General features: G+C 35.6%; 1 protein-coding gene across 7 annotated transcripts in view; it reads left to right on the forward strand.

Moving 5' to 3' along the window:
* LOC103050544 (ras-related protein Ral-A-like) overlaps nt 1-21,576 on the forward strand; it is a 32,218-nt gene that overhangs the window by 9,260 nt on the left and 1,382 nt on the right. For all 7 annotated transcript variants that reach the window (XM_007424274.4, XM_015887407.3, XM_015887409.3 and 4 more), the window contains 2 exons: nt 11,160-11,317; nt 16,923-17,131. In XM_007424274.4, the coding sequence (XP_007424336.1) occupies nt 11,195-11,317; nt 16,923-17,131 (332 nt within the window). In that variant the 5' untranslated portion in view covers nt 11,160-11,194. The remainder of the gene's footprint in view (nt 1-11,159; nt 11,318-16,922; nt 17,132-21,576) is intronic.

Below are 21,576 nucleotides of genomic sequence, written 5' to 3' on the forward strand. Positions count from 1 at the left end.
ACCTTCAGGGTGTCATTTGTTAAATCACTGACTCAAACTCCATTTCATAAGGCTGTTGTAAGGATTACAACAAAGAAAGGTAGTCATAGTTATTGATGCTGTAATGGAGATTTTCTGTGGTTGAATAAAAGTCTAAATAGAGCATAACTTTTTAAAATATATATATATTTCTGATTGGGTGTAGCTGTGTGATAATTCTACAGTATAGAGCTATATTCTAGGATTATTTACCAAATTTGTAACCAGCTCTTCTCCAACAAATGTGAAGCAACATATGCAATGCTTTCTCTGTTAGCCTCAATTATCTTTTATATAAAAGATATGGAACTTATTATAAGGTACTTATGATAGAGATTTGGGAATTGATTACATGGATGTTGTGTAAAGTGTTCTGGACTGGAAATTTGAACTGATGATTATGAGGTGTAAGTATGAAGTTTATTGATGTCTGGTAAGGTTCATATGGAGAACCAGTTTGGTGTAGGGGTCAAGGCATCAGGCTAGGAAACGGAAGACCGTGAGTTCTAATCCTACCTGCTAGGTGACCTTCAGCCAGACATTCTTTTTCAACCCTAGGAAGAAAGCAATGGCAAACCCTTTCTGAAAATCTTGCCAAGAAAACTGCAGGGATTAGTCCAGGTAGTTGCCAGGAGTCAACACAGACTCAAAAGGACCTCCCCACAAAAGATTCATATAATATTGTAATATAGAATCAGCTGAAGAATTATATATTTCATTTGTTGGTAGAGTAGAAATACAAATACTTTTTTGGCTGCTAGAAAATGCAAACACCGAATCTTTAGGGTTCTCTTTACCTTCCATAATATTGATGTGTTAAATAAGATTCAAATAATGGAAAACTTTGGTTTTCTTACGTTTGATCTGTTCTAAAAAGGAGTATTTCAGCTCTTTCTGGAAGGTGTAATTTTTTTCTTTAGTGCTGCAGCAGTTAGTGTACTGTACCGTGACTGCATTTCTCCCCTTCTCTGAACTGATCTTGTATACTTGTGAGTCATACAACATGATATTGCTTCTTGTGTAAGGATTGCTCTGTTCTTACCTAGTTTGTTTTATTTATGGGCAGAGTAGAAAGGAGATTGAGATTTCCTGTTAGATCACCTGGTGTGTTGTAACAGATTTGCAAAAGTCCAACAATAAAAGGTCTCCTCACATCTAAACTTGACAGATGATATGAGTAACTAGGAGTGCACTATTATCAGAAAGATCTGTAAAGTCAATCTAGCTGTTGAAATCAAGGTACTATCATGAGTCATATGTTCAGAAGAACTCTGTTCCAAATAGCTACTAGTTTCTGTGTTTAAGGCATATCTTACACTTGAGTCCAATTAATTTTCTAGTTAAAAAAAACATGTATCCCAAAGGACTGAAGTCTGCCCACCATCTTGCATAGTGCCATTTCAAGCTTCAAAATGCCTACAATTGCAGATCCAGAAGCAACTTTGTTTATTTCATTTGGAGCCTGTGAGGTTGTTGCTGTGATTTATTGTAGACTGGTTTTTAGCTGGTATTACAGGATTTTCCTGTCCTGTCCTGTCCTGTCCTGTCCTGTCCTGTCCTGTGATTTTATATGTTGTTAGCCACTTTGAGTTGCTGTGATGAGGTGGGTAGCCATACAAAGTTCATATCTATTTGCCAAACACTGAGCGCAGTCCCCTCCTTTTTTGAAGCATGTAGAGTTGTGCACCTGTGTGTGTGTGCTTTCTGCAACTCCATCCCCTCCATTTTATGGCTGATTTTTTTATTTTTTTTTTATTTTTTTTTTATTTTATATATATTTTTTATTTTTTACAACAAACACATACAAACAATAACATAAAAAACATTAAAAAAAACCATCTTCCATTTTAAACCGTGTGTCAGCCAGTTACCAATCATTTGTGCCATCCTTTCATAGTCTTCACTCATCATTTATATAAAATCTCATGTCATCTATCTAACATATATTTATATATTTATCAATTATCAATTATTATTCATTTGTTACTAGTCTATAACATCAGCTTTCATAATAAGATTTATATCATTTTTATCCATTGATTATATATATATATATATATAGTAATTTATATCAGTTTGTCAAGTTTCTATTATATAATTTGCTGATCTATTACATTACTATATCTTTTCATCCAACCATTGATAAAACAGATCCCATATCATATAGAATTGTTTATCTTCTTGCTCTCTAATTTCAAATGTTAATTTACTCATCTCTGCACATTCCATAATTTTCTTAATAACTTCCTCCTGCATAGGTACTTTTTCATTTTTCCAGTTTTTAGCAAATACAATTCTAGCCGCTGTCAAAACATTTACAATCAAATATTTCAGTTCTTTACTATATGTTTCAGGTATAATTCCTAATAGAAATGTCTCTGGTTTAAAGTCTATATGTTGTTTTGTCATTTTTTCCAACCATGTGTGGATTTTAATCCAATATCTTTTAGCTTCTGGACATGTCCACCACATATGGTAATATGTACCGGGCTTCTGATGACACTTCCAACATTTATCAGACTTGTTCTTATACATTCTCGCAATCCTTGCTGGAGGTAAATGCCACCTATAAAACATCTTATACAAGTTTTCTTTATATGCAGTTGACATTGTCATTTTATAGTTTTGAGACCATAGTTTTTGCCACTTCTCTAAATCAATTCCATATCCAAAATTTTTCCCCCATGCAATCATTGTATCTTTAACCTGTTCTTCCTCCATCTTAAATTCTAGTAAATGTCCATAAAGTTTTTTAATCACCTTTTCATCAGTGCCCATCAAAATTTTATCTAAAACAGTCAGCTCATCATAGATACCTTCTGTTTTAAAATCTTTATCAAATCTAGATTGTATTTGCAAATATGAAAACCAGTTCATTTTTATACCTTGTTCTTCTAACGCTTGCATAGTTTTAAGTTCACCCTTTTCATTCAATATCTCAGTATATCTAACTGTTTGTTCCTTTTTATATGTTATTGGATAAGAAAAAGCTTCAATAGTGGATATCCATCGTGGAACTTTTAAATAATATTGTCTTCTTATCTTCTCCCAGTTTAAAAACAATGCCTCTCGAATATAGTGCCTTCTAAAGTAGCCCTGTGTTTTCGTTCCCTTATACCATAAGAAAGCATGCCAGCCCAACAACAGGTCATGTCCCTCTAAAGTCAATAGTCTATTATTTCTTAAAGTTATCCAGTCCTTTACCCACATCAGATTTGTCGCCTGATAGTATAATTCCCAGTTAGGCAAGGCAAACCCACCTCTTACTCTTGCATCTTGTAGTAATTTAAGCTTTATTCTTGCTTTTTGCCCTGCCAGATATATTTCAATACAATTTTATTTAAATCATCAAAAAACTCTTTCCCTAAACGAATTGGAATTGTCTGGAATAAATATAATATCCTAGGCAATATATTCATCTTAATAGTGGATATTCTCCCAGTCATTGATAATTGTAAATTCTCCCATTTTGTCAGATCTATTACAATCTGTCGTTTAAGTTTAAGATAATTATCCTCCTTCAATGTACTACATCTTGGTGTAATGTATATCCCTAGGTATTTAACCCTGCTTGTAACCTGTATTTCCAAGACTTCTTCCAATTCTTTCTTTTGCCTTGCTAGCATATTCTTTGTTAATATCTTTGTTTTGTCTTTATTTATTTTTAGTCCTGCTACTTTTCCATATTCTTCTATCTTTTCAACTAATTTAGGTGCTGTTTCCAGTGGGTCCTCTAGTATAAATACTAGGTCATCTGCAAAAGCTTGCAATTTGTACTCTTCCTTTTTAATCTTCATTCCTTTTATTTCTTTCTCTTCTCTTATATTCCTGTTCAACACTTCTAGTGTTAAGACAAACAACAAGGGCGATAGTGGACAACCTTGTCTCGTCCCTTTTGTTATGTCTATCTGTTCTGTTAAATCTCCATTTATCATGATTTTTGCAGTCTGTTTATGATATATTGTTTCAATGGCTTGGGTAAATTTTCTACCAAAGCCCATTTGTTCCAGTTGCAGTAGCATAAATCGCCAATTCACGTTGTCAAAGGCTTTTTGTGCGTCTAAAAATATCAGGGCCATTTGCTTTTCAGGGTGTGCCTCATAGTATTCCAGTGTGTCCAGAATTACTCTCATGTTGTCTTTAATTTGTCTCTTTGGCAAAAATCCGTTTTGATCGGCATGGATAAAATTATTTAAATATCTTTTTAGTCTTTCTGCCAATATTGAAGCAAAAATTTTATAATCTGAATTTAGTAGAGATATAGGTCTATAATTTTTAACCTGTTGTGGGTCAGTGTCCTCCTTTGGTATAAGTGTAATATATGCTTCAGTCCATGTTTGGGGTATCCTCTTCTTTGTCATAACTTCATTCATAACTTCCAATAGTTGAAGGCTCAATATGTCCTGGAAGGTTTTGTAAAATTCCACTGGCAGCCCATCTGGACCCGGGGCTTTCCCGACATTCTGCTTTTTAGAGCTTCTGTTAGTTCCATCATAGTTATATTCCCCTCTAACATTATTTCAATGTCTTTAGGTATCTGAGGTAATTTCGCTTTCTGTAAATGTTGTCTTACTTCTTCTTCTTGTACATTCTCTTGATAGTACAATTTTCCATAGTAATCTTGTATAATTTTTTTCTTGTCCTCATTACCAAAGCAGATCTGTCCTTCTTCATTTATCAATTGATTAATCCTTTTGATTCTCTCTCTTTTCTCAGTTTATAAGCTAACCATCTACCTGGTTTATTTGCATCTTCAAAATAATTCTGTTTAGCACTTCTAATTTTTTGTGCCAGCTCCTCCTTTTCCATTAATCCCATTTTATGTTTAATTAAATCCATTTTAGCTTTAATATCTTTTTTTTGCGGGGATTTCTGTAACTCTTCTTCCAATTTTTTATGGTCATCCTCCAATAGTTTAAAAGTCTTTTTCTGCGTTATGTTTCTTTTCCTTGTATAATCTATTATTAAACCTCTTGTATAAGCCTTCATTGTATCCCAAAGATTCTGTAATGATGTATCCTCTTTTTTATTTACATTAAAAAAGAAGGTAAGTTCTTTCTCTATTTTTTGTTTGAAATCTTTTTCTTTTAGTATCCTGTTATTTAAAGTCCATCTAGATCTCTTCCGTTGTCCTTTCCAAATAACTACCATTGAGTTGTGGTCGGCCCAAATACTTGTTTGTATTTCAATTTCTCGAATGTTAGCAAATAAATCCGCTGACATCCATATCATGTCAATTCTAGACCAAGATGCATGTCTGTCTGAATAAAAAGTATATTGTTTGTTTGCTGGGTTTCTTTCTCTCCAAGCATCTTTCAAGTCTATTTCTTCTGTCATTCGAAGGAAGGATTTTGGCAATGTCTTCCTAGTTCTCTTTGTCAATTTCTGTGTTTTATAGTCTAATTGATCATTCATTATTCCATTAAAATCTCCCATCATACAAATATTAACATAATCCAATTCAGCTATTTTCATATGTAATTTCCTATAAAATTTTTCTTGATTGTCATTAGGCGCATAAATTGCAATTAAAAGAGTTTTAACATTATTATCTATTATTTCAACCATCAAAATCCTTCCATCATCATCCGCATAGATTTGTTCTGCTGGCATTGTATCTCTAATATATAGGACCACACCTCTTTTTTTACATTGTGGCAAGGAAGTGAATAATTTACCCAGTTTTTTTTGCTGCAACAAATATTCGTGTTGTTTTTTGATATGTACTTCTTGCAGACAAATTATATCAAACTTTAACTTCTCTAATTTATGAAATACTTTCCTTCTTTCAATAGCCAAATTAAGTCCATTTATATTGATCGTAATCAATTTTCTTTCCTCCATGTTAGGCTTTATACGAGGGTTTAATTGCTCTAGTAGATCTTACTTCTCGTTGTTCTCTAGGAGCACCATCTCCCCCACTTTCTTCTTTTTCTTTTCCAGTTGCTGCTGCACCTTCTTCTTGAAACTCAATTAACGACTCTTCCTTTTGTGTGTCTTCTTCTTTTCCTTTAAAAAATTCTGAATAGAATAGCTCTGCTTTTTGGACTGTATCAACTCTTTGTCTTTGCTCCTGCCAAGTGAACTGAAGACCTTCTGGAATCAGCCATCTGTAGTTTACTCCTCTTCTAAGTAGCTCTTTAGTCAGGAATGAATATTGCCTTCTTATATCTCTTACTTTTCTTGGCACCTGCTTCAGGACTACAATTTCTTTATCTTTGTACTTTAGTGTTTTCTCTCTTGCCACCTGGAGTATCTGTGCCTTAATAGTTTTTTTAGTAAATCTTATGTGTACTTCTCTTGGTAGTTTATTTCTCATTGCATATCTCGTATATACACGAAAGATTTCATCCATCCCATCCGACATCTTCTCTGTGGTTATCTCCAATGCTTCTGCCAGTATTTCTGTCATTATTTCCGCAAGGTTTTCACCTTTTCCTTCCTCTATGTTTTGAAATCTCAAATAGTATTCTGATTTATCAATTTCCCATCCTAGCAAGTCACTCCTGGCTTTTTCGACTTCACTCAGTCGAGTATCAATATCTCCAATTTTCTTATCTCTTTGTGTGTCTTCATCTTCAATTTTCTTAAATCTCTCCTCATATTTTGTCATCATCTGTTGTATACTTTCATCTGTCTTTTCAATTCTATGCTCAATATTCTCCGTCCTCTTTCCAATCTTCTGAATTTCTTGCATAATTGCCTGTAATGTCACTTCCTTCTCTTTTTCATATTGTATCATTGTCTGAATTGAACGTTGTCTCCCAGGAGGTGAAGAGGAAGCTACTGACGTTGATGTGATTGGGGCTGTTATTTTCTTGCTCATCTTGATGCTTAAAGCTGCAGAAAAAAGAAAAAAGGGAGAGAACAAGGCAAGAACCACAGATACTATTCCACAAAGTGGAAATGAAAAACAATAAAAAGGAGATAAAAATAAACCTGGAAATAAAAGGGAATGGAAAAGGAAAAACCTTCAGGCACTTGTCCGCCTTAATCCAATAGTATACAGTTAAAAAAAATTAAAGGAAGGGGAAAAGAAAGCTAAATTTCTTTTCCTTTAAAAATAAAAAATAAAAAAAAAATAAAAAAAAAAACCAAGGCTCTAGCAAGAAGTACGCTACTGCCACTAAATGTCCAAGGCTCTTGTGACTAAATCAGGCTTTCCACCTTAAACATTTTCAGAATCCACTCTCCGCTATCTTGTTTATAAATATTCAGGTGGCACCTATATAAACAGTTTATGATGCACTTCGCTATCTTTTTAAGAGTCCTTGAGTATGAGTAAAACAAGTCACAGTAGAAAAAACAATATATATATATATATCCAAGCCTCTAGGTGGCAGTGCTACTTTCTTTCATTAGCTTTCACTTCGCTTTTCCTCTTTCCCAGCCAGAGAGAAAGGAGAGGAAAAAAAAAAAGGGAAAAGAAGAGAAAAAGAAATATGCTTCTTAAAACACTAAAAAAAAATCTTAGTCCTAATGCTTGAAATCAGAAATTATTGAGTATCAAACAGAAAAGCCAGTCCAGTTGAGTTTAAAAATGGAATAAACCACACTGTGCCAGATTCAAGTCCATAAAAAGGGAAAGTTAAATAACTAAAAAGAATTTTCCCAAAGGCTTAATCTCGCCGCTTAGTCCCACTTTTCTTCACTTTTAAAAATTCACTTTGGATTACTTAGGGTGTTCTCTAAGCAAAATTGAATAACAAAGGTCCATCTCACCCGGTTGGCACACTTTCTTCTTCCGTTTGGAGCTGTCCCGGCTTTTGCAGTCTCAATGGCTGCCACTCCGTCGCTGGTTTCAGGGCTTCTCCCGGATCAACCAGAGATTTTGCGATATCCCTGGGATCAACAGGACGTGCCCTATCTAGTCGCCGTCTCTACGGGACGGCTTAGGTCCTTCGGGACCGTCCAGCATCGGAGATATCAGCTGCGATCTTGGGATCTCCAGATCGCACACCGTACCGCCGCGACGCCAGCTCCGCCTCTACCTGGCTGATTTTTTTTGTCTAGCTGATTACTCCTCCATTTTTTTGAACGCCTTTCTCCCTTAAGCTGCCCATCACATTGGCTTTCCCAATCCATTGCTGCTGCCCTTCCTACTTATCCCAAACGATTAAGTTCCTAGTGTGCAAGTAGAAACTCTTTTGTTGTTGTTTTTTTTCCAATTGTAAACTACAGGTATAGTAAAGCAATGCGGTTTGAGACCACAACAGATGGCAGTGGGTTAAAACCCCTTTGTACCCAAAAATGGAACATGAGGGATCTTGGGGTGTTGTATCACAAGATCCCTCACAGTTATATACCATTAGCTTGCGGAAGCCAAATAATCTGTTGTGACAGTCAGTTATCTCAGGGCTGTGTGATCAAGGGTTATGGAATATTGGTTAACTTTACAGTACTATCATATTGTCAGCAGAAAACTGCACCAGCATTTCACAAGATAAATCCAAATCACCATACTAGAACTCAATATCAGGCATCATGGAATTAATCTACGGTACAAAAGAAAGAACCTGTCCAAGAGTGGGGGAAAAAGGACAGGAACTTTCCAGGCATGCTCACACAGTTCTCCATTTACCTTGATAATTGATTATTTAATAATAATAATAATAATAATAATAATAATAGTAATAAAAAAAACCTGCCACATAACACCCCAGACTTAACAATTGTTGATAAGAAAGACAAAAGAGTCTGGATAGTGGACATTGCAGTACCTGGAGAAAGCAGAAGAGAAGAGGAAGAACTAGAGAAAATCACAAAATATAAAGACCTGTAAATAGAAGTAGAATGACTATGGCAAAAGAAAGCACAGATAGTACGAATAATTATAGGTGCCTTAGGTGCAATCCCAAAACATTTAGAGCAACACTTGAAGACCACCGGCATTGACAAAATCACCATCAGTCAATTACAAAAGGCAGCTTTACTTGGAACAGCCTATATCCTGCAATGCTACCTTTAACACCATCAATAATATCTAATAACATTTAATGTTTAACATTCAACATAAAATAACATTTTATTTAAATTTAAATTTTTAAAAATTTATTTAATTTATTTATTTTAAATTTATTTAAATTTAAATTGAATTTAACATTTAACATAAAATAACATTTAACAACATCAAATAACATCTGCCTACCCCAGATACTTGGGAAGGACTTGACAGGTGGATAAAAATGCCAAATCCAGTCTGGCTGACTGTGCGATAATAAATAATAATAAAATAATTATAAAATGTGTATGCCACCTGACTCTAAGCCCGTAGCTTAATAAACCATACACACGTAGTTCGATTCTGACAATTTTAAGCAGAGCTTTTTGCAGTGTTTTACTTGTTTCATTCCCTCCCTGTAGAAAGCATAGGACATAGGGCCTTGAAGGGGAGGAGGAAGAGCCATTACCAAGGCAGTGTTCAGATAAGCAGGACTTAAACTCCATCCAAGAAACTGATTTGAGAAAGCGTTTCAGACAAGCCCCTCCCTTGTTCACACAAAGATTAAGGGAGGGAGAGGGAAGCACATTCAGACTGACAAGATTCTTTTACTACACGTGACCACGCTGCTTAGCAATGGCAATTCCAGAATCCTGGTTGTTCTCGTTAAGTGAATCACTGTGGGTCGTTAAGTGCAATATCATATGGTCGCCATTTGTGACCTCCTGCTGGCTTCCCCATTGGCTTTGTTTATTGGAAGCCAGCAAAGAAGGTCACAAATGGCGATTATGTGACCGTGGGGACGCTGCAACAGCCAGAACTCTGAGGACCGGTCGTAAATACCACTCATTTAGCACTGTCATAAGTTTGAAAGGTCACTGAATGAGTGGTTGTTAAGTGAGGACCACCTGATTTGCTGTTACGATAAAAGTAGTGCTGACCTATATGGCATTGGTTTTTTAGTTTGGTCTACCTTGTAGGCCTGACCCTCCCTCCCTCCCATGCAGCTTCTTTCTGGGCTTTCACTTCTGGGCTTCTTGTATTCCAATACCTTTGTCAAGTTGTTCTTGTTGATATCTAGTCTGTTTTCTGAAAACTGCTGTGCTTTCTACCAGCAGATCTCTCTCTTGGGTCCTGCTTGCTCTTGCTTGATCCCCAAATACAGATTCCTTCTTCTTGGCAGACACGATAATCAGTTCAAGCGATACAAAAATAATCTTAGGAGTGCCCAACAACCTTTTCATCTATTATTTAATGCTTCAGTCTTTTTATATGTTTATATCTATAAGGTAGGTGCTTTAATGAGACGCAAAACTTCTCAGTGTGTCAGCCTTGCAAGCTAGTCCAGACAAGAAGTACAACCAAGTGTACTAGCTGTATCTTTATTGTAAGGTTACATTAATAGAATCTTGCAAATCTGAAAATATTCCTTCCTTCCTTCACTTTTACTCTCCCAAAAACTAGGGAGGGTCCCTTCTGAGACGCTTTTAGTACCGTTCCTCCTTCAGATTTAAATTTTGTTTATCGGACCATTGTCTAGACTGTGGCTCTTCCTCCTGTCTCTCAAGTCCATTCCCACATACCATTACACAGTGTTACATGACACTCAGCCTGGAAAAAAAAAAACCCTTTAACCTCAAGGTCATTGCATCATCCCAAGTCCATCAGGGTAACTCATCCTGTCATGTATCCAACATGATGTAGGGGTCTTAGGATCAAAGGCTGTCACAGATAATATTTAAATTTATTGATATACTGTACTATTATCTTAAAGGGACAAAGAATCAATCTGCCCTATTGCACTGAAAACATCCTTGACCTTGAGAGTTGTATCACATTTTTTGTCATGGTATTTATAGACCTGAGAATGTTTGTGATTAGCAAGGGTCAGGCTTCATGTCTGCATTAGAGGTTGTTTCTGGTAAATCTTACTAAATTTCATGATTCAGCACACTAGCTATGATAGGTGAATATTCTTCTCCTAAACAGAAATAATTCCTGCTCTGAAACGTGTTTCTATTTGCAAATTCAGCACTTCATTTTTGTATTAATTACGTTGGAAAGTACAAGGAATGGAGAAAGGTGTATATGTGTTTTTTCCCATCCCGTGGCTGCCTAGTTGTTTGAATTGTTGCATTGCAATAAACTTGCTATGAATATGTTAAACCCTTATTAATGCAATAAAACATTCTTGTTTCAGGTTCTTCCTTTGTGTGAAATATCTGCACTTCAAAAATGGATGTAGATAATCTGAACTATCTCAATGGTGAAAATTCTATGGATTTTCATAAAGTGGTTATGGTAGGCATTGGAGGAGTAGGAAAATCTGCATTGACTTTACAGTTCATATATGAAGAGGTAAGAATTCAAAATATTCTCTTTAAATTTCTATATCTGTTGTCAAGGTGTGTAAGAGCAGACAATTGAAGCACTATTCCTTTGCTGAAAACATATTCGGTTATGTCATTGATTGAAATGATTTAGATACAGTTCAAGAAAGAATAACTTAATAATTAAGCATACATGAGCAAATGAACTTAATTATTTCAGTTAGGAAGAGTAAATTGTTTCTGATACATTCTTTGTTTCTGAATGCTAGATGTAAATGAAAAGCCCCAGTGATAAAGAATTATTTCAGGAGACACTTGTACTCCTGCTGAGAGCAAAAGACTGAAATACAATGATAGTAAATTTTGCCCTGGTAGTTGTTAAATGTGTTTAAGTCCTGTAAGAGACTTATCATATTTACTTCTCAGTGAACAAGACTGTTGGTATATTTTTATCCACAAGAGTTTTAATTCACACAACTTGGGTATAATCCATGGATATACTTCTGTTACCTGATACAGTTTCTCCAGTTGGAACACAATGGAGCAATTTCCCTGCCTCCCCTCTCCCCCACGCTTTCCAGACACCTTTACAATTTATTCTGGAGGTTGCTTGGGGAAGAAGCTGAAGCATAAGAATTCCAGGTTAAGTGTTTGCATGGTAATTTTTACACCATTTGCCCTTGTGAATTTGTAGTAAACACACCCTTATTCATTTCCTGAAAAAAATTAAGCTAGCTTTACAGGCATTATAATCTATTTATATCTACATGCAAAAATGGAAAAGAAAATCCATCCATATAAATTTTTCTCTTATACAAATGAAAATGCTATAATACATAATTATAAATCTTGAAGACAATGAATTTAACAGAAGGAAAAAATAAAACATTATAAATTGGTATATAAATTGGATTTAAAACATTAAATCCAAATGATTTAAATGATGTATTAGAAAATGTGGGGACCTTCCAGCGAAGCAAACATTTGCCAGCTAAGTGTTGATACCCACTGGAATGCAAGGCTGAGCTAGCAAGCAGCTGAGTGTTGGCACCATAGGAAGACAGGATTAAGGTGCCGAGCAGTTTTTTGCAAGCTATCAGTAATTGCAGAACATGGAGCTCCAGTGCTGAACAATCTCTGTCCCATTAACACGGGAAGACTGCAGTTAACCATTGGGTGGCTCTCTGCAAACCACTCGTGGTCAGTGGAGAACATTTTGAATATCCTTGGTTTAAGCAGTCCTCCAGTATGAATTCCTGGCAATAAATTACTTATTGAAATGTAGAAAGGTAAGACTTTCAGACTACTGTATCATTAATATTACATGTGTTCTTCCAATCTTGTAAGATCAAGTATCCTATCATAACAGTATGCAGTATCCATTTCCATTGTACTCCTGTCAGCTTCCAAACCACTTATACTGGGATATAATTCAGAAGACCATACGCATATTTAAAAACCAGTGGGACATCAAGAAGATATTTAATGTGTGAAATAATGTTGGTCCAAAAGGGAGCCACAGTAGCAAAAGCTTACCTCACATGCACTCAAGCTGTCTTTTGAGCAGTGCATTTTTAAGAAATAGCTGAAGTCATTCATTTCTTCTTGAAAAGCTGAAAAGTGTCCAATATACATGATATAATATTTTTGTTGAATTAATGATAATTTTAAATATATAGAAATCTGACAAATAAATGCCCAAATAATTTTCCATTGATGTTCATGTGCGCAGTGTTCCAGGTCCTTGTTCCAGCAGCTCCCAAAATTTGCAGTAGCTTGATGTCCCAAAATGATATTAGGATCTTCCACCCAACAACAAAGCTAATTATTTTGTTGAGGCTAGGATTGAGCAAGGAATAAATACACCACTCACTCTCAGTAATTAAATTTCAAAGTGTACAGGCACCAGGATGGGATCCCTGCAAAACTGTGCTCGTGGCCTTTCCCCCTATCCTGCCTGGCTAGCAATCCAGGACTAAGCATGCATGCCATGGTAGCCCAGGGCTGGATCCCTACAGAGCTTGCCACTCATTCATAAGTAATTATTATAGGCTACTAAAACATCTAGTATTGGAAGGTACTGTATACTTGAGCTACATTCTCCAAGGAGTTCTATGTTGTCACCTGTGCGTTTAATTTTCCTTCCTTCCTTCCTTCCCTCCATCCCGCCCTCTCTTCCTTTTACAATCAGAGACCAAAAGAGCAACAGGAACTTAGATAAATCAGATGAAGTAAAGAGGAATAGGTTTAAAAATGGATATAAAAGGCAAAGAGAGAGAAAATAAAAAGCTAATAATAATTACAATTATAGAAAGTGAAAAAAGGGCTTGTTGAACGTGATAAGCCAATCTGGGAATTGTGGACTAACCTAGTCAATATCTAGACTCAGTATCTTCTGACTGTGACTGCTATGGTGCAAATGTTGCAACTTTCATAGACATTTCTTTAGACTAGACATATGCTTATAGAATAGTTAGTCAATGTATGTAAGCCTAGCATAGACCCATCTAGGACACATAAGATGACAATTTCTTCAGAGTATTCAGAGTAAGGATGAAAATTAGTTTGCATACCAAGGTTTTAGGATAGAAATCATGTTTAGCAAGATCCTGAATGATTAGCACAAAAGCATTGCTACCAGAATGCAATACTCTTGATTCCTGAGTGGTAATTGGATCTGCCAGGTCACCAGTTTTCAAGCATTTGACATATACAAATACGTTTTTGTATAGCGTCATCAGCTGGAAGAAGAGGCTGTCAATAGCCGAGGCTGCTAATTTCCTCCAAAGCCTCTCAGGAAATTGAATAAAAAACCACCTTCAGATTAATAAAGTAGCACTGAATGAACCTCTAGGGAAGCTGAACGTGAGTTTACCAAATTAATCTTGGTTATTATTAGGGGACAACTTTGAAATCAATACAAGAAGTCAGTATTTTGCAGGTTATTAGCATGTAGACAGGATGGTTCTTCCTCACCAGAAAGTGAGTTCTCCCTCTAAGTTGCCAGATGTCAAAACATTTAGAATCAGTAACCTGAATTTGTTTTTTCAATAGTAATTTTATTAAACATTACAATTAAAAAGATAAGAACTAATACAAACTAAAAAAATAAAAGAATACAGTGGTACCTCGGGTTACGAACTTAATTCGTTCCGTGACTCTGGTCGCAGCCTGAATTGGTCGCAACCCAAAGCAAATTTCCCCATAAGGTTCAATGTAATTACTGTTAATCCGTTCTGGCGTGGAGGACAGGGAGGCGGCTATTGCTTGGAGGGAGAGTCCCCCTCCCTACGACCACGTGTCAGGGGCGGAAAATGGCTGCGGACCACGTGTCAGGGGCGGAAAAATGGCCGCGGACCACGTGTCGGGCGGAAAAATGGCCGCGGACCACGCGTCAGGGGCGGAAAATGGCCATGGACCACGCGTCAGGGGCGGAAAAATGGCCGCGGACCACGTGTCGGGCGGAAAAATGGCCGTGGACCACGTGTCAGGGGCGGAAAAATGGCCGCAGACCACGTGTCAGGGGCGGAAAATGGCCGCGGACCACGTGTCGGGTGGAAAAATGGCCGCGGACCGTGTCACGGGAGGGAATATGGCTGCGGATCCGGTTCATAACCTGAGGCGGAGTTTGCAAACTAAGGTAAATTTTTGCGGCCGGAGCTGGTCGTAACCCAAAAAGTTCGTTAACAGAGGCGTTCGTAACCCGAGGTTCCACTGTATAAAGAAAAAATAGTGCTGAAAAGAAGGAAAAAATAGAAACGAAAGAAAAAGATAAGAATATAGTAAAGAAAAAGAAAAGAAATATATAAAGAAATGACTTCCCCATTCATAACAAGTATAAACAATTTTAGTAACTTATTACCTTCTCTTAAAATACAACAAATGATCTCTTCTTCCCATATCTCATCTCTTATCTATAAACAAAACTTTAAAGCCTCGTCATTCAGTCCTGGTCACCAGAGATAACAACATATTTATTTTAACCTTGATCAAATAAACTAATTTTATATTCCTTCCTTTTACTTTTAACAATCTTAATATTTAATCCCTTCAAATACTGTCCTAGAACTTGATTTTTTTTCTTTTTTTTTTTGTCCCTTCTCACAGACCTCTTCAAAACTTTAACAAGAGTCTTTTGTAAATCCAATATAGGAAAGTTATCCAGGTCACGCTTTTGATTTGTTATTTGTATATCCCTGTTAATTATTAAGACATCAGCCAGTTTCATTTGTATATCCAGTGTAGCATTTTTTTCCATATCATTCTTGTAGTTTGTCACTTTTAAATACACTTTCAAATCAGTCTCAGTCTTATTCGGTAAAACTTGTTCCTCTTCCATAACATCTTTTAAACACAGTCTAACTATAATAGCAGGCATTTTTAAAATTAACTTCTGGGTCCATTGTTCACAAATATCCTTCAATACATTGGATGTTAAAGTGTTTTGCTCCATTCTATATTAATAAGTCAGATTTAAGTGTTCTTCTCCTTTAATTGTAATTTATAGTTCCTTCTGGTTCCCTCTAGTGTTCAACCTTCAAAGTTCCATCCTATCATGTTTTTATTTTAAGAATTCAAAACAACAGCATTGTCCCAAGGGAAGGATTCTTATAATTAATATCAAAATCTTATTTCAAATCCATCTGTACCCTTAGTCCATTTGTAACTAAAATCAGCATTCTAATCACCCTTTTGCTGTTTATTCCAAAAGAATTTTTTTTTTAATCCTTAAACCAGAATTAAAACTTCTTTTGCTGAGGATTGAAGGAGTCTCACCTGGTGCTCTAAAACTTGCCGTTGCTAAGGTTCCTAATAGCAGTTAAAAAGCAATTTCCAAAAGTGATTTAAGAAATGCGGGTTGGCAAACCTTTTGTCCATATAAGCTACATTATGGCTTTGTGCTTGGTTGAAATCCCTCGATTCCAGCCACTCACCTCATGAATTGATCACAAAAATCTCAGCTCCTGCAGTCTGCTCACGAGAAGCAGCTGTATGGAGTACATGTCTGGCTGTCAATCTCAACCACAATGCTGTCCCCACTCCTTCAGGGATATTTAGTTTGCCGTGAATCCTCACCAGAAGTCAAATAGTAACCTGGATTTGAAGGCTATCTGGGCTAATCTGTAAGCCCAATGTTAATACCTTTATCTTTCAAATAGGCCTGAGAGGGTGAGCATGACTAGAGGGAGTAAGGGCTGTTAAAAGTGATGAAAAAGAGATTAGATATCCAGGCCTTGCCTACAATTGAAACTAATGTATAGTACCTGCTAGGAATACTGTAAATCTGAATGTGGATACTGACCCTAACCCTAACCCTGAATTCAAGCAGGTCTCAGTTGTCACTGTTTTGAGATAAAAGCTTGGCATGGGGGAAGGTAGCCACAAATTTGTAAGACACCCTGCGCAAGTCTCTTTGTCCAGTCTTTCCATCATAGTATGAGGAATAGTAATGTCTTATCTTAACAGTTATTGGAAGATTTACAGTGACATAATCCATGTACAATATTTTGAATTTATGAAAGAAGTACAAAAGTAACATTGTTGATTCCTTATCAATAAATAATGTTGAAATACTAATGAAAGTTTGTTGTTTAAAATGGGATTGACTAATTGACTATTTCATTTTGTAATAGTTTGTAGAAAATTATGAACCTAACAATGCAGAAAACTACAGAAAAAAAGTGGTCCTGGATGGAGAAGAAGTTCAGATTAATGTATTGGATACGGCAGGACAGCAAGACTATGGTGCAGTTCAAGACAACTACTTTCGAAATTCAGAAGGTTTTCTCTGTGTATTTTCAATTACAGATCTTGACTCTTTCGAAGCTACAGCTGATTTTAGGTAATTGGATGAGTATGAGGGACCATTTTCTTTATTCATTTTTATATGGATTATGTTGTCATTTTGAATTATTGTACTTTTTGTTTCATACTGTTCATGCCTTTTCATTCTACCTTGAATGACTTGGAGATGGATTACAACCAAAGGGGATAATTGAGGAGAGATGAACAACTCAGACAAAATGTCATTCTTCAGATTTAGCCTTTTATGAGGAATGGGCAAATCAACCATAATCTGAAAATGACAAGATTAGACCTGAATTTGTGATTCAGTTGGAACCACCAATTAGAAGCTTCATGTAGCCTTACTTAGTACTACTTCACTTTCTCATTTTTATAACAGTACTTCTACAAAGTTCCAATTAAACTGATAAAATGGTTCAAGAAAGTGCAGTTACACATAAGTGAAGCATCTGATTAATGCTCCAGATAACCATGTTTTTAAAAATTTTTAGTATTGTAAAAATTTTCTACATATACAATTAACAAAACAATCTTCAAACTTAAAAAAAACCTTTAAAACAATTAGGAAAAAAACCCCCAAACAAACTAAAAATATAAACTAAGAAAGAAAAAAATAGAAAATCTACCTCATATTTTATACTTAGCAATAGTCACTGGTTTAGTGATAAATACAGTACTATAATATAATCAGTACAAAATATTATTGTAAAAATCACAAAATCTCTGCCATAGAAACACATATTGTTGCATCCTTTGATCAGTAGAAAATATTGCTTTTTCCAAAACAGATACATCACACATTTCTGACAACTATTCCTTGACATCTGGAATAATATCACATTTCCAATTTCTCAGTGTGATTCTTCTAGCCAATCCCCATGCTTGATACAACCATAGTTCTGATAAACAGTCAAATTACAAAGCTTTGGTATGTAGTTTAACATTGTATTAGCATCTTTAACATTTAAGTATTTTCCTAAAAATCTGCTTATATAATTAATACACTATCCCAAAAGGATACTAAATGATCACATGACCATATTATGTGGCTTAGTGAACCCTCAAATTTTTTGCACCTCCAGCATAGAAATTCTGATATCCATCCTTTCAAGTACATTCTTTGAGGTGTTCGGTATACTCAGATACAATTTTTGATGATTCATGGTTAATCTCAAATCTATTGATGCCATTTTAACATTTTTAAGGACATGAATCCACTGATGAGGCTTTATTCAGATAAACATGTTACATACCTACTATATCACTTCACAGGTCTGGGGAAAAAATATAACAACAGAAACAGAATACAATGGGGGAGATTGTGGTTTTGGAAACCAAATGAGGAATCTAAAAGGAGTTCTCCCGTAAGCAGATTCTCTTCCCCATATGCAAAATTAGTTCAAATGATAAGCATTTGAACAAATTTTAGAGTAGAATGTAGAAAGTAGACTCCAAATTGATCTGCTTCTATTTAAACAGTTTGTGGTCAGAATTCAGAAGGTGCTTCCACCATGGCATAACCTCTGTTGCTCCCATTCTACATATGTTTTATAGCTTCTAGAGAATTTGCTTATAAAGCCTTTGAAAAGTATGGATAATAGGTCCATATTATATGTTTCTCCAAAAGGGAGAATCATAACAGATTATTTTGTTTTCTTAGTGTATTTTCATGCAAATGGCAGCTTTATTATAGAAAAAGATACAGAATGCAAAAGCAGTTTTAATCCAGGTTCTGTTAGAGCCAGGACTCTCAAAATGTATTCGAAATCAGTTAATGAAAAGAAAATTCTCATTTCCATCAATCTCTTTAGTTTATTATTGTTTTATTTTGCTAATCATGGTTATTTTTTTCTTCCCTGAAGATGAGATCAAGCTTGAAATGTACCAATCTAGTTATTGGGAGGTATAGGAATTCTATCTGAAATAAAAAAATGAATATTCCAGGTTTTATTCCAAAATAGTAAACTTCACTATGTGGAATTAATTCTGAAACAAAATCTTAAGAACTTCAAATCTTGCATTGTGTAATTTCAGTTTTGATCATGATGGATCTCCTCACTGTGAACTGAACTTTTTAGATTAATTGCAAAACATTCAAATTTAGCTTTTTTTTAAATTATTGAAACAGAATACTATTTTCAGTTTTTTCGTGGCTTAAGATTAAGAGTGTCTCATGATGACAAACCTTGTCCTACTTGAAAATTCTGCATAGTCAGAGGAGACCAGAAGAATGCCTCAAAATGCTCTAATATAAATAAGCCCTTTGCATGGAGAGAATGGCAGTTGTGATATTGTAGCTAGTAAACCATTCAGCTTCTCTCTTGTTAGCATGTTTAGACAATGTTGACCTATTTTATAGCTCTCTTCACCAATGGTATTGGAGAAGTTTTAAAGAAGAAATGGAATAGAACCCTGGATGGGATTATGCATTCTAGCACGACTACATGGATGGGAACAAGGCCCAGGTCCAAAGTATGGCTGCATACAGGATGCAGGCAGTACTTTAAAGACATGGAAGATAGGGGAAAGCAAGGGAAAACTGGGTTGAAATGCAACTAGGACATGGCATTCAATCTGACACATTCTGGTCCTTTATGGCCTATCGCTTGATGAAATTCTTATTTTTTATATAAATTCCCCTCTCACCCCTCTGGGTGGTATGTGTCTTCCTCAGTCTCCAGTCCTCTACCAGATGCCTGGGAGTTTGAGGGTATCTTAGCTGTTCCTAGCACTGCACTCTTGTGGACATATATATAAAATTTGTCACCGCCCATCTTATTAAAAAACGACTCTGGGAAGTTTACAGAGAAGATAAAATCAATTAAAATACAATATAAAAATAGTCCTGAAAAAATAATACATAAATATATTCCAAGAATTGATGTTCATTGGCAAGTAGCTCGAGGAGCATCATCAGGGCGCCAGCCATGCCCAGGATTGCTTAAAACTCTTATTGCCCCATACAAGCTGGCAGAGCCAGGTCTTTAGTCCTTTCCAGAAAGCCGGGAAGGTAGGGGCTCGCCGCACCTCTGGGGTGAGAATATTCTAAAGTTTATTCATAAACCTTCCTGGAGTTCAATGATCATTGCCCTTGCTTAAACCTGAAACCTAAAAAAAAATACTACTATTTTTTTTCCTCACTACCACGGTGCAGCTGGTGCCTCCTAAATGATATTGTTTGTGTAAGTCTGATAGTTTTTTGAGAAAACAGCCCACGTGGGCAAAGATCTTTTGTAGCTCTGTAGCAATACTGGGTAGGAGATAGATGCAGCAGCTATTTAAAAAATAGCAATTATTTTAATGCTGTTAGATCTGGGTGGGGAAGTGAACCAACTTTTTGATATCAGAGAAGTTTCTCCAACGTAATTCCTTCACTAATTTCTGCACTCTACATCTCTTTTTTAAAACAGCATGCATTTACTTAAAATCCACATAATACTGACAAAAAAGCTATATCACATTATTATGTTGGAGAATATTTGAAGTGCAGAATCCTTGAGTATGAAATGGGGAGAATGAATCTGAGTAGAACAAATGGCATGGTTTGGAATGACATAACAAATGTGAACAAAGAAAAAATCCCAAAGGAGATATCTTTCTGAAAACTTTGGGGAAATGAAACTTTAAGTATGTCAGTGTAAAAGATGCTGCAGCAGCTGCCAAATTTCCTCATTTGTTTGGTGACTAGATACAGTCATTGAACTGGAACCAAACAAATCAGAGTGAAAAGTTGTGGGTTTTTTTTAAGTTGGGGGGGAGGTTGCTAAATAGAAGATGATGATTCCCCTACATAAAAATTTATATATAAATAGCATATGATGGTCACACTTAGTATAAACTCTTTCTTCAGTGATTAAATGTTTGGTAGTGGGGATATCAGTATCTCACTTCTTACTCTCTTAACGCAAATCATAAATAGCAGACTATTTCCTATCAAAGAGAAAGGATCCTTAGTTGACTGTATAGCATAGGAAGTTAGGTGACAATTCCTAGCTTAGGTATGTAGGGGTTTAACCAAATTAAGCAAAGCATTGTAATTTTTGGTAGATTAATGGACAAGGTTTAGAGATTAGAGAAATAGGGTAGCTGTGTAGATAGATACTTTATCATTAATCTGATTAAACTTGAAGGCTAATTCACATGATAGTGGAAAAACCTGCCTTGGCACCACTTTATAGTAGTCTAGTTTTCCTATTTGAAAAAAAAAATGTCAGGACACTGGATTAGTTTTATTTATTTACTTATTCGAACATAAGTATCTCTACTATATTTTCTGTCTAGCACTGTTCTGTCATTTTCTGTATCAGTGACAAAAATTGTATTTAATTCCCCTTTCATTATTGCTTTGTCTCCAGTTTTCTCCATAAGCTCTTAGTAGGCTGTTTAGAAATTCTTCCCATCTTGTCTGATGTTGTTTTTCATGCCAGATTTTTATCTGTTAAACGTGACTTATTTCCTTTTTACAGCACCCTATTCTGCTAT

The sequence above is a fragment of the Python bivittatus genome, unplaced genomic scaffold (genome assembly GCF_059951505.1).
Source record: "Python bivittatus isolate LINGU-HERP-01145 unplaced genomic scaffold, Pbiv_v1 ctg000610_np1212, whole genome shotgun sequence".
NCBI classification, from domain to species: Eukaryota; Metazoa; Chordata; class Lepidosauria; order Squamata; family Pythonidae; genus Python; species Python bivittatus.